Here is a 14527-nt window from a genome sequence, read left to right on the forward strand (position 1 = left end):
GAGCGGTCGGGCAGTTCCTTTGGGGAAAAAGAGCATCGGTTGTGGGGAAGTATCTTTATTTTTGGCTCTTCTCGAATCATCCTGGAATCCTAGAGATCATAATGAATTGGCCTGAAGGTGGAAACTTCAGTATGGCCCATGAGAAAGAAGAAGAACAAGTGGATCGGGCTGAGGAAGCTCCACCATACAATCAGTTACCTGAAGAAGAAACACGTTATGCCCTCTTCACTGATGGTTCTTGATGTATTGTGGGGAAAAATTGGAAGTGGAAAGCAGCTGTCTGGAGTCCTACCCGACAAGTGGTGGAAGCTACTGAAGGAGAAGGAGTCAGTTTGTGGAACTCAAAGCCGTTCAATTGGCCCTGGACATTGCTGAATGAGAGAAATGGCCAAGGCTTTACCTCTACACCAGCTCGTGCGTGATAGCCAATGCTCTGTGGGGCTGGCTGGATCAGTGGAAGAAGATCAATTGGAAGCGTAGAGGAAAACCTGTCTGGGCTGCTGATTTATGGCAAGACACTGCCACTCGAATTGAGAAGGTGACTGTGAGAGTCTGCCATGTAGATACTCATGTACCCAAAAATCGAGCTAATGAGGAACATCACAACAACAAACAAGCCGACTGAGCTGCACAAGTCAAGGTGTCGCAAGTCGATCTAGATTGGCAGCATAAGGGAGAATTGTTGTTAGCTCTGTGGGCACATGATTCTTCAGGCCATCAGGGCAGAGATGCCACTTATAGATGGGCGTGAGACCAAGGGGTGGATCTAACCATGGACACTATTTCCCTGGTCATCCATGATTGTGAGACATGTGCTGCCATTAAACAAGGAAAAAGAGTGAAGCTCCTATGGTATGGTGGACGTTGAGATAAGTATAGATATGGAGAGGCTTGGCAGGTTGACTATATCACACTATATTACCTCCAAGGTAAGCGTTATGTGCTCACCAAGGTGAAACCACTGGATGGTTAGAGACTGATCCGGTGCCTCACGCAACTGCCTGAAATACCATCCTGGGTCTTGAAAAGCAAGTCCTGTGGCGACACAGTACCCCAGAGTGAATTGAATCAAACAATGGGACTCATTTCAAAAACAGTTTAGTTACTATTTGGGCAAAGGAATATGGCATTGAGTGGGTATATCACATCCCATATCATGCACCAGCCACTGGAAAAGTTGAACGGTGTAACAGATTGCTGAAAACTAATCTGAAGGCATTGGGTGGGGGAACTTTCAAAAATTGGGATCAGCATCTAGCAAAGGCTACATGGATGGTTAACACTAGAGGCTCCATCAATAGAGCCGGCCCTGCCCAAACAGAGTCCCCTCACACTGTGGATGGAGACAAAGTCCCGGTGATTCACTTGAGAGGTATATTAGGTAAAGCAGTTTGAGTTAACCCTCCCTTGAGCAAAGGTAAACCCATTTGTGGGATTGTCTTTGCTCCAGGACCCGGATACTCCTGGTGGATAACGAGAGAAGATGGGAAAACCCAGTGTGTGCCTCAAGGAGATTTAACCTTGGGGAAAAACTAATTGATATTCTAAGTTGTATGTTGCAAGAAAAGTCACTAAACAAGGAAGACCCGAACTAAGCCGATGCTGGTGTTCAAAGATGAGACAACGTAGAAGACCACACCTGTATAAGCATGGGATATGGACGCATATGGAATATGAGTGTGACGTAAAATAGTATGGAATAAGGGGTGGAGATTGTACTGGGTTTGTTACCCTCTCTGAGAGGGAAACGGAACTAGGATAGATCACCTGATGTATATTTTTCCAATAAGATATTCCATACTATGTTACATCAGCTCAGACATAAAAGACAGGAAGGAAGTAAGGGTTCTCTTCTCTTCCAGGTAGCTGAGCAGAGTGGTCGGGCAGTTCCTTCGGGGGAGACGAGCGTCAGTTGTGGGGAAGTATCTTTATTTTTAGTTCTTCTCTGCGCGTATAGTGTTTATAACATTTTCCCTCTTTGTGTAAATATAAACACCCTTTCTTAGCAGCTTAGATTCTGTAGGGTTTTTTTCCCCTTCTTTTCCCCATTTCCCCCCTCACCTTCCCTCTGGAGGGACTGGGTGCAGGCCCAGTAGATACCTGGTGTTCAGCCACAGTAAACAATAACAAGAGAAGTCAGCAGTATGGTTCCCCAAAGAATAATGCAGGGTTTAGGTTTTTTCACATTTTCATTCATGGCATGAGAAAGAGAGTGAAAACTGAGTTCTCCAGCTCTTCAGGTGACATTAAGCTCTTCTAGTTAACTGACTGCTGCTTCACTTGGGAAAAAACTCACAAAAGTGAGCAGTTAGACGAGACATTGACCGACAAATTTTGATGTAGGAAAATGTCAAGTATTATAGCTATGGAAAATAACCTAAACTATTCCTACAAGATACTGAACTTGCAACTGGCAGTCATAGAGGTGAAGAAAAATCATGGTGTCATTTGTTACTGTGGTCTGAAGTTATTAGCTCTATGAGAATACCAGGGGAAAAAAACACCAAAAACTGTTGCATGTTGTCAGAAGACATAATTTTTCCCATTTTTGTAACCGTTTTGGAACGACTTGAGCATTGCATTCATTTATGGTTGCTGTGTTCTCATGAACAATGTAGTGGAATTACAGCATAACACATTGAAAATGGAATGAGCAAGGGAATAGACTAGGTGGCTTACCACGTGAGACTGAAAAAGCTGATACTTCACACTGGAAAGGAAGAGACTAAGATAAACATAGGTGAAGTTTAAAAAATCCTGAAGGTAATGGATAATCTGCATGGAGAGCTCTTCCTCAAATCCTGCAGTACTGCAAAGAGGGCATCCTCACCATGACTAGTATGGAAATTAGTTTAAAAGATGTAAAAGCACTTTAAGCAGATGGTCATGAGGTTCTGAAGCTTGCTTCTAGAGGAGGTAGTATCAGAAGATTTGAAAAGCAATTTATGGACCATGAGTTTATAAACAGATAATAAAAGGCCTGGGAAGAGACACTTTAGCACAAAAAAATGGTGTGCCTTCTGAGGGAGTAAAAGGAGAATGAACTGCAGAAACTGCAGAAAGTAGCCAGGTGTACACTGTCTACCTAAGCATCATTGGTTCTTTCCCTTTCAAACACTGTGATAGATCCTGGGGAGGAGGGGTCTGACCTAATAAGGTGTTTTTTACCTTCTTGTGTCATGTCTAATCAAAGAAAGTAGTGTTGGTATGTAAATTCACACAGGCACAGACCTACATTATATGCTACAGTAGCACAGAAGAATCTTGTGTTTAGAGAGAGGCTGGAAAGTCTATCTATGTTAAAGAAAGAAGTCATGGTTGTATATATACCCACCTATTTTAGAACACAAATTATTACTGTCTGCACAGGGAAAAAGTGAGAACTACATGTCATGGCAAGTCTAAAACAGCAGCTTCATGGTAATCCCCTAGAGTACACTGGCAAGGTGTATTAGTGTTTTGGGGTTCATTACACTGGGGAGACATAGATGTAAATGTAGCAGCAGGTTCCCCAGAAGCATGCACATCCACTTAGAAACACACTCACTACTGTCTCTTTTGTGGCTGCTCACAGGTACTTACTTGAGCATCTACTTGAAAGATGCCAGAATAATAATTTTAAATGGATATGCCATAAAATAATCTCCAATAAATACATGCAAGGAAAAACCATGAGGTTTTGAAGTAGATAAGGACTTTAACTTATATATATATATATCAAAGTATTCATTTATTACATTAGGATTTAAAAAATATTTTCCTATTTTTATTTTATTTTTATATTCCAGCAATTTTATGTGCAGAAAACAGATTTGTTTGATTCTCTGGTCTAAGTAAAAGACTAAAAGTTTTGCGATGCCCTAATTCTCAGCACAAGTTTGATCCAAAACGTGTTTTCCTGGATTTCAAGCAATGAACTTTCAAAAGCCTATCCTCTGCAGCAGTGTCATCAAAAATGAGACATATCCTAGAGAAACATAAAGGTCTCAAGAAAAGGTTAAAATAAAAAGGAGAAGGCTACTTTTGCTAGTTGTACGTAGTAGCCATTATGAGAAGGGGAATTTAATTAGCTGAAAGTCAAAAGGACTTAAGACTCATAAAAAGATGATGAAAGTATCAAATCTCAAAATAAAATAATAGAAGTGAATAGGCTGAGACTACACCATTTAAGTCAGTAACAGTTTTTTCCAGTCACTTGAACAGGAGCAGAATCAATTCCCTGAAAACTTCTGTTATCAATTACTTGAAACAATCTAATATTTCCCAGGGTCAAGAAGAATTTACTGTGAAGGAAATCCCTGAACTTAAAAAAGTGCATGTTATAGCTGTCATGGTAAATGGTACCAACCTACGCAGCACAATGGAGCCTCTTGGTACTGCCACAGAAAAGGAAGACTTGCTTTGGACTGGGAGCTGCTTCTAATTTTCTGGGGGGAAAAAAAAGCTTACTTTGAAGTATTGTAGGCTTGGCATTTTTGGCAGATCACTTGAGGAAGTGCTGGTATGCATTTAAGTGTCTTATGCATCTCCTCACTGGTACTCTGTTAGTTTTAATGAACACATATGTATCTATCAAAAAAAACCCCTGAACCTGAAAGCTTAAGCTAGGCACTTACAGAAACTTGTCCTGTGTGCTCTGCCACTTCTAAACAATCTTTTATCATTGGTAGATGATATAAGTGAGCCTGACACCAAACAGGGGTCAGATACAGTTTCAGGAAAGTGTCGTATCCTTCTTCACGTCATTAATAATAGAAAGAGCATGCACAGCCAGGAAGCAGAAGCTGGGGTGAGGCTGTTTTCGTTGTTACTCTACAGCACAGAAACATGGACCTCTCTGTTTTGCCAAACAACAACCATCCCGATAAATTCCTGCAACTAGAGGTGAAGTCTTTAGAGAAAAGCTCTACCTGTCTGCAAGCCAGCTGGGCAAAACTGCCAGATGCAGCTCTACCTGGAGTGCAGCGGTGGCACAACAGAATCTATTTACAGGTAAAGTCTAAAAGGAGCTGCCATTTTTCCTGATTTTTCTACCTTGTTTTAGGGATCAGGGCACAAATGTTGTGAGGTTGAGACATCAGCTGTGGTTTCAGCTTCATGCATCTCTTAATCTGCATCACTAATATCCCTGTAAGTTTTCCCATTGACTTCAGTGAGGATCAGGCTCCATGAGAAGAGTTACTCACTTCAGGAGGGGAACCACTGTCTTCATTTCAGTACATTAGGCTTTCTACTGCTCTATAACGTTTTTATTGAATTTCCCAAAGAGTCTACTGAAGTCAAACACCAATTAATTGTACTAAAAGGGTGCATGGAATGCGCTCTCTGAAGAAGCAAGAAAAAAAACAGATTTCAAATTGAAAGTTAGGTCATATCCTTATCCCTCCAACTAGATGAAAGGCACATTACAGAGAGCCTTAGAGATTCTTGCTCCAAATTTATATATGTTCACCATAGCTTCCTTTTTATTTTGCCTTGTTTTTCTCATTATACTTTGACCTTCCCCTTATACTGAAAGACAGCTGTTGAAAGTGTGAAACACACTGACCGCATTAATCCAGGTTATTATACAGAGGTAGCAGCAATTTCTTGGTAAAAATGTAAATGTGCATTGCCTAGCAGAGGCCCTGGAGCTGGCAGAGGAGAAGTTCATGTCTGGATCAGCAGCACTACAGCTGCATCAGCTCACACCCCTCTGGGCCCCACTCGCTGCTCCACAGTGCTCCTTTCCTGCTGCTCGGGGAGCCCCTCGCCTTTCCCCACCCCTAGCATGAGCAAAAGCTCCAAGGTCTGTTTCTTGTCAAGAGATGGAGACATACATAAGTGGTTGGGGGTGGAGGGGGTGGAGAAGGGTCTGCATCCTGAGGATGCTTAGGGTGGTGGTCAAATTCCCCACGGGAATGAGGAGTAGGAGCGAAAAAACCGTGAACCTGGGGGAAGGGATGAGAAAGATGCTTAAAGTCTCCCACAGCTACTTCCTGTTGCACTTCTCCCCTCTTAGACATTTCTCCCCATCAGCTCCGCAAACTCCTTCGCTCCCTCTCGGAGTCCGTTCCAGTCCTCCTCCTTGCAAAAGGAAGACTTGCTAAAGTCCTCCCGCTCCTGCCGCCCGCTTTACTTTCCCTAGCTTCTTTCCCACCCCAGACACCCTTCCCTCTGCCTACTCCAATGCCTCCAGCCATCTCCGCTCGTGTTGTATAATCTTTGTTGGCGACTCCCCAGGGAGAGCTGGGGCGGGGGAACACACGGTCGCCCGTAGTCTCCCATGCAAACAACCCTAACCGAGGGACGGAGCCTGAAGGATCCCAAACAATAGGGTATGGTGCAATGCTGGCCACACTCCCCCCCCAGCCCCCCCACCCCCCTTTCCCTCCAAGCCCCTCTTTTGTGCAGGATAGAGGCAGCCACACACAGAGCCTCCTCCGCAGCAGGGATCCTTCTTCCCATTGTTGTCAAACAGAACGCACTGTCACCGAGCCAAGGGCTGCAGAGCTGCGGGAGGACTAAAAATGTGTGGGGAGCCCTGTGCTTTTTGACTTGTGCTCTGCTCTTTGCCACCAGCGAGAAGGTTTTCCTGGAACTCTGTTCCCAGCCCCGGGATGGCTGTTTCAAAGGAAATGTCTGTACTCACTATGTCTCCAGAAACGGAGTTTGCAATGTGGTATGTTTTATGAATGTTAAACCTAGGACACAACCTATACTTTTTTTAAGTGCAGTCACTAGTGAATTCAAGGTGCTCAGATAAAAATCATTGTGCCTTATTCTTTCTACCTTAAGGGCTCACCTCCTTTTCCCCCTTTTGCTGACAATCAAATAAAGGGAAAAGTACTGATGAGTTCCAGACCCTAGAATAAACACAATGGCACAGTGGAGAACTAACGGCACAGGAATAACATATTTTCCTTTAAGATGAGAGAGCAATGAGGTTAAGGGTTAGTTAATTCAGAAACGGAAAAAGGGGAGGGCAGTAGAAGAGGGAGAATTAATTTCAGAACATATGTGCATGATCTAAAGATTCCCAAAGTCATTAAACCTTGAGAGTAGCCCAAATTCTCCCTTCAAAAGCTAATTTTCTTTTAAGCAACTAATGCTACTCAGGACTCCCTGTGCAAAGTGACTTCTCAGTGGTGTGTTTGTCCTCTTCCAGACCTTTATTATGAGATCCCTTAAATGCAAATGCACTTAAGTGCCTATGTGTTTTCTTCACCCATAAGTTTTAAAATTTGTTTCCATTATAAAAAGTAGTCTGATGCAAAGACAAAAAGCTGCTGCTTTTTCTCTGCACTTTCCTCTTTGGTATCAGGCAAACTAAACAGCTTCCCTGCTTAGTATGTATTTTCATAGACTAGTTTGACTAAACCAAACCATGAAGAAGTCCAGGAATCTTGGCCCTACCTTGTGAAAAGCAGCATAAAAAGCACAGACTTTCTCTTGCAAATGGATAGCTGCTGACCACATTCTGATCACCCTGAAAATTTCCAGTCTCAGTTGACTCTCTGCCCCATAATATGTTTTAATGCACAGTGTACACCAGGTAATCCCCTATATCTGTTTCTGATAGCCAGGTTGCATGTGTACCCTTTAGTCAACCTGGTAATTTTCTGCAATTCTCGGACTGCTCTTTCTTGCTTGTATTTCCCTTTTTTGCCTATTTTTGGAAAACAGCACAGAGCACTTAGTCTTTGAGCAGCATGCTACTTCTTGGCACGGTGCTCTTTTGGCCTGCAGGTATTACATCTCAATGCCTGTGTCCTGCCTTTGCTTGTACCAGCACAAAAGACTTTTTTTTTTTTATTTATAAGTTAGGAGGTTTTTTATCTATAGGTTAGAGTCACTTCTTTGTCCTCTGGACCATACGTGTGTTATGTATTTCCACTCTCTCCCTTATTCTTCCCCAGACATCTGCAATTGGCCACTATCAGAGCCAGCTGCAAGGTTGGCAGGAGCTTTGGTCTGAGACTGTACAAAAGTTTTTATGTAATGCACTCACAACCCTGAAGAACTCCATTACCAGCGACAGATAAAACATATTTTTTAAAGGAAACAATTCATTATAAGGATAGAAGTAGTCCCAATGGTGCACAATTAAAATAGTCCATATGAATGCCTACTTTTCTCTAAATATCCCTGTCACACCGGCTTAAGTGGTTACAATCATCTACTGATCTCTTTTCTATTCATGTCAGGTGACTTCCCAGGTTGCTTTGTAGTACATGAGGCTGCCTTAATAACTCTGACAAACAATCCAGATCCCTTCATTTCCTTCTATAAGAAAACTTTCATTCCTAGAATCATAGAATTATAGAATGGTTTGACTTGGAAGGGACCGTAAAGATCATCTAGTTCCAACCCCCCTGTCATGGGCAGGGACATCTTCCACTAAAACAGGTGGCTTCAAAGCCCCATCCAGCCTGGCCTTGAACACATCTGGGGATGGGGCATCCACAGCTTCTCTGGGCAACCTGTGCCAGGGTCTCATCATCCTCAGAGAGAAGAATTTCTTCCTGATATCTAATCTAAACCTGCCCTCTTTCAGCTTAAAGCCATTTCCCCTTGTCCTATCATCGTAAAAAGTCTCTCTCCAGCTTTCTTGTCAGCCCCCTGTAGGTACTGGAAGGCTGCTTCATGCTGAACAACCCCAGCTTTCTCAACCTGTTTTCATAGGAGAGGTGCTCCAGCCCCCTGACCATCTTCATGGCCCTCCTCTGGACTTACTCTGCATTCTCAGGAATCCTTATGTGAGCTCACCGCCCTACTGTCTTTCATATCTCCTTACCTACACCTGGTTACTCCTTGCCTACCCAATTGCTTTTCCATAACATCCTCTATGAGATCAGATATGCTGAAGATATTCTAAAGCGCTAATAATTATTGATCATAATAGATAAGCTTTTTTTATTGTCCAAATGTCTAGCAATACCTATGCAGTTGTTACAACTATCACAGGGATGCTTGGTTACACCCTAGAAACTTTTTGTCTTTCAGATCTTCTTCTGCCTTCAAAGTAGGTCTTTAAAGCAGAAAAATGCCCTTCCAAGTGCTAGGAGAATCCTCCAGGATGTGTTACAAATCTTTTGCACAACAGAGGGTTATAGTATTTAACAAATTACTATCAAATATAATAACCACCCTGCTACCCACCTTCACTAGGATTGAGGAGGCTGTTACAAAACAAATATTGCAACATCTAGTGGCCATGGGTTTCTTTAGCCTCCCTTGGTTAAAACTTCTAGGTATAGCTGCCCATCAACAGCATTTCTTTCCTTCATTGAGCATCTTTCCCAACATCAGCCGGAGACCAGGGCTGGCCACCAGACAAGAGAAACTGATTCTCTTCAGTGGGCAAGGAAAGAAAAATTTGAATTCCAGGAAGTAAATTTCCTTTATTTTTTTTAAGTATCTCTTTGTTCTCTTCTTTCAGTTAGATAGGCTTGAAACCAAGGCCTAGCCTTAACTGTTGATGTCCTGTTTTTGGTGGGTGATGTCTCATATCACAGGCTGAGGAAAGAGTGGTTAGGTTCTTAGGTTCTTGTTTCAGTGCTAACAACAACAGCAGAGGGAATGAAAGGATAAAGTCAAGAAAAAACCGAGATTAAAATATTTCCTAGTAACAAAGGTTAAATTATAATTTTAATTATATGTATTATAATGCATCTACATGCTTAATTCACATTATGAAATACTCAGCAAGAAAAAAATGTGGAGCAAGCAGATGTCGGTTCAGTAATCAACCAACACTGATTCTCTATTGATCTTCGGGCTTTTTACAGAATCCTGATTTTGTACATGCCAGCTCTCTGAGTCTGTCAAAGAGGGACAAACTGTTCTCAGTGAAACACAAGTTATAAACCATAATAGCTTTCTTGCTATTATCACTAACATAATAGTGTTCTTCCTAGTCAGTGCTTGAACCCTCCTTCCATTCAGTAAATAACTACATAAATTGCCTCTGATTTGTTCTGTTTCACCCTAATTCATACTAACTTCTTAGAATCAGTGTATATTATATGAACTCTGTAACGAATACCTAAATTTACAATACTTTCATCTTTCTTTGAACATTTGCTTCATGAATCAGAATTGAAACATAGAAGTCTGTGACAATGGTTGGGATATGTTTTACATCTTAGCAGAAAATAAAAAGGAGTTTTTGCAAGAATCAATACTAGCAAGCATGTTTTTATTATCTAATCTTATGTTTCTCTGCTTCTATACATGCACATGTTTAATGCAATCTTCTTCATAGTTCTCTGTATGATTTCTTAGACCTAAAACTTTTTTTATGTCCTTCAGGCTTCTGTCCTTTCTTTTCCCTAACCAGTCTCTAGGACATATTTACTGCACAAGTTTTACAACCAAGCATCTGCCTGTACTCTAACGTATTCTCCCGATTAGCCTGTCACTTTAATGTCTGTTCTCTAAAACTTCTGCAAACTATATCCTATTCTAAATTCCAGTCCAGTTCTCATGGTAAAACCCTGTTCCCCATCCCAGTCTATTTCCTCTCTACCTCTGCTCCAAACTACCACATTCTTCTATTCTCATGCCTATGAAAAGAAAGGTACTCCAAACAGAAGGAGCAAAAAGTTTTGCCACAAAGCCCTCTCTTTATGAAAAAAATTTGCATCATGCCATCTCTTCCAAGTTTGGAAGAGAATTTTATTTAAAACAGCTTTAGAAATTACTGTCAAGTCACATTCTTTTCACAACATTTTAGCCTAGGGAGACTAAACATCCCCTGGTGACACAGTTCGCGTTCTTCGACAAAATGTTCTCCAAGTTCAACTATCTAGCAAGCCTGAGGGAAGAATCATTAAGGTCAATAAAAAATTTTAAGTAAGAAATAAAATAAATAAAATAAAATGCAGTCAGAAAGAAAAGGCAGTTAAAAAACACCAGCTCAGCTGAAATCTGGCCAGTACAGCCCAGAGGGCTTCAGTGCCAGCTGTAACTGCAATGCAAAGAGCAGTACTGTCAAGGGATATGTGGAGGCTAAGGAACAACATGTGGAAATTATGAACTAACAGAGGGACAGGAGGTCACTGAGGATCCACCCGCCTACTAATGGCAATTATTGATGGGAAGCATGCTTAGTCACTTCTGCAGGATTTAGTGATACGAATGCCAGCATGATGCTTCCTCCCAGGGTTTCTTAGAAAAAGTCTGTTGTTTTGTTTTCTCCACCTTCACTTTCTGAAGGAAACCATTCCTCACAGATCCTTCTTCACCTGCCTGCCCCAGACACCCCAGACGTGTCTATGGATGTACAGACACTACAGTCATTAAGTAGGTGATGACATGCAGTGGCTGACTTCCACTGAAAGTGGATTCACCAGCACAAAAGGGGGCACAGAATTACTCAAGCAGAAGAAGCCAGCAGTTTGCTATCATCTCAGGGACCTGTACTGACTGATGTGGGATCCAAGTAGCTTCCAGAGAGTGTGCAGGAGGTCAGATTCTCGGGGCTCCCACCAGAGAGGTGGAAGGAGAAGCAGCACGTGCCCCCAGCCCTTTTGCAGCTGAAGTCCAGCCTGTGGTGCTTTCACAGCTGGAGATCTCCATAAAAGTGAAATACTCTGGGAAAGACATCCTTCCATGGAAGCAAGTTTCTCAGGACCCAGCTTCCTCACTGGTTGTTTATTATGTGCACTTACCTCATGTGAGTCTTGTAGCAGGCATTGCCCAGACCCTTGTGATTTCTGAGAGTGGGAGAGGGCTGGGGACTGCCCCCTGCTCAGCACACCTGACACAGGGCCACTGGGTCAGGCCAAGGCTCCCCTTGTCTCAACATGGTGTTTGTAAGGACAAACCGACGGGGAAGCAGCGTCACTAATGAGGAAGGATGAATTTGCACTGTGGTGGTTCTGTAGAAGCAGCCCCAAGAGATGGGAGGGGTGTAGGGCAAGGGCTCTGTCAGGAGCAGGTCTCTCAGGAAGTTGATGTGCGATGGAACCCCAGATCAGTGACAGGTTAATTCAAAGTCTCGTGGACAGAAGGTTGTGGTGAACCAAAATGTTTAACAGTCTGAGCTGGAGAGTCTGATTGCATTCCTCCATGCAATTACAGATTGAAAAATATGGTAGCTAGTATCTTACTGACCCATAAAGAGGTTCTTGATGCTGTTTTAAGAAGCAGCTTGCAAGTTCTCAAAAAATGTGATCCCACCAGAGTTGTTCATCCTCTTCCCTTGTCACCCCCATATTCAAAAAGGTCTGATTTAACAATGTTTTGTGGCTGGGAGGCTGCTCAGATATTTAAGTACCTGTGAGTTCTGACAGTGCCCGGAAAAAGGACTTTCTCTCAGTTGAATAAGGCGCCTCTTTGACATCCTAACACGGGTCTAGCGTTCAACAGCGTGAACAGAACTGTGAATCAAATCCTTGCTGCCAGAGGTGCAATTCCATTCGAGGCTGTCATTTATACGTTGCTACCCCTGTGCTTCATTCTGCTTTGTCCTTACAGCTCTGCTTTTGCACCATACACCCGTGGCTTTCATCAGAACTACATGTTGTACTGTAGTGCTCCATAGCACTGTTTTGCTAAAGCAGAAGCTTTCTTTCAGTAGGCATTATGTCAGTTCACATTTGCAAAAGAACTTTATGTTGCACCCACCTGCGTTCCCCAGAAGGAAAAAATCTGCACAAAGTGCGTTCACCTTTACTGCAGTCGGTCTCCTTTACTGCACTATATATGTTTGCCAGAATGAGAAAAATTGTTGCATGTGTAATTTTAAAAAGGATTCTGCTGTATTATAAATGCTAATTCTGCAGGGGGTAGGTAAACGAAGATAAAGGCAGCTTCTGATCTAACTTGTGCCTTACAGAGAGAAAAAAGAACTGTCACTGAGCTGCCAGGCTTAGACTTGAACAGGGTCAGTCAAGAAATGATAGACAAAGCCCTGGGGAAACACATTACACCCATCACCCTGAAATCCACCATCAAAAGAAACCCGTTGTATAGTGATATCCAGGTGGATGACGACTGGGAGGAGAAGAAAAAGACCCCTTCCTGGACCGTGCAGGACTATGACAGACACTCGCTGCACTCTAACTTGGCCAGCCACATAAAGGTAATGCACTGCTGAGCTGAGCTGGAGCAAAGTGAATTGCTGTGGGCTGTGTCGTGCATGCATGAACCACTGTGAGGCCTGTTCAGCCCGCTTGGTCCTTTTGGTGGAATTCCAGAAGTAAACATGGAGGTATTTTTTTGGTACAGACATGACACCAATGTGAGTCTGATCAGGAAAGGAAGTCTGCACATCTGGTGAGACTCCAGGAATTTCAGCTCTGCAGAACATGATCTCTGACTTAAAGAAAGTCTTAAACCACAACACTATGCAACTCTGTGTCCCTGTTTATATAGGGAAGAGCTATAAATATGGCACTTAAATACTATACAGTCACTTTAATAACTGTTCATAGTAAAATTCTGTTATCAAATTACATACATTTTCTGAGCCTCATCCACACTGTGCAGGATCTTTCCTGCCTGTGGGCTGGCACAAATCACTTTTAGGATTACTTTTGTAAGCTTTTTTTCTGCTGTTCCACTTTTGGGAAAGAGAGTGAGATCTGTGTTTATACAACGACATCTCTTCCTGAGAAGACAACGTGGTCTGTTCTAGGTTTTTTGATCACATTTCAATAGCTGGTGTCCTACATTTGGTTCCTGGCTGAAAAGTATGGTTTTAATTTTCCCCAGTGGAACATTTGCAGCATCTGGCAAGTAGCACAACCTACGTTCAAGTGAAAGTGTCTTACATATGTGCTGTGATGTCTTAAATTCATTAATCAGTATCTGATGATAGCCAAAATACTTCTGGGTATGTTCTAATGACTTTATGTGCAACAGAGAGAAACTGAGTTTATTTTCTGATTTTTCTTCTAGGAAAATCCTAATGATCTACAGTTCTGGATGGGGGATATTTATACTCCTGGGTATGATACCTTGTTAAAAAAGAAAGAAAGAGAAAAAAAGCATTCCAAATATTGTCGAATCATCCTGCTCATGGTACTTGCTGTTTGCATCCTAATTACCATAGTCACACTGAGTGTTTTACTTACTTAGTACAGCCAAATGATGCTGATGGGGATTTTTTTCCAATAAATATTTTTATTAAAGTATTCCCCTCCCCTCTTTTATTTGAATTCCTTTTTTTTTTTTGTTTTGGTCACAAATATAATGTGTTTGACAACACTACTTTAGAAAATTTCTGTGCAGCATAAAAAATTGATCCTGAAAAGAGACAAATACCCTGAATATGGCTGAATTATACCATAGGTATAATTTAAATAGAAAACTATTTAAATAGAAAACTTATAGGAAAAATTTAAATAGAAAACTATAAATATTCTACTTTTATTAGTGCCTTCTTTGGACTAGTCATTTAGGTCATTATGTGTGGTATGTTACATATTGTATGTACAGACAACTAGCTGATTATTTGTCCTAAAAACCACTCTCTTCATCTTTTTATGATAGCTATTTTTAGAATATAGAAAAGTAGTATAAAGCATCATTTAAGATA

At 41.9% G+C, this 14527-nt stretch overlaps 1 protein-coding gene across 1 annotated transcript; it reads left to right on the forward strand.

Annotated features, from left to right (window-relative positions):
- The first annotated feature begins 4802 nt into the window (after window positions 1–4802).
- On the forward strand, window positions 4803–14067 carry KIAA1024L (KIAA1024 like). Its single transcript, XM_017822456.1, has 3 exons — window positions 4803–4992; window positions 12824–13069; window positions 13888–14067. Exons 1-3 carry the CDS (start codon window positions 4828–4830, stop codon window positions 14065–14067), a joined length of 591 nt encoding a protein of 196 aa, XP_017677945.1. The 5' UTR covers window positions 4803–4827.
- The last annotated feature ends 460 nt before the right edge of the window (window positions 14068–14527 follow it).

This window comes from Lepidothrix coronata, unplaced genomic scaffold (assembly GCF_001604755.1).
Source record: "Lepidothrix coronata isolate B3197 unplaced genomic scaffold, Lepidothrix_coronata-1.0 Scaffold98, whole genome shotgun sequence".
Lineage (NCBI taxonomy): Eukaryota > Metazoa > Chordata > Aves > Passeriformes > Pipridae > Lepidothrix > Lepidothrix coronata.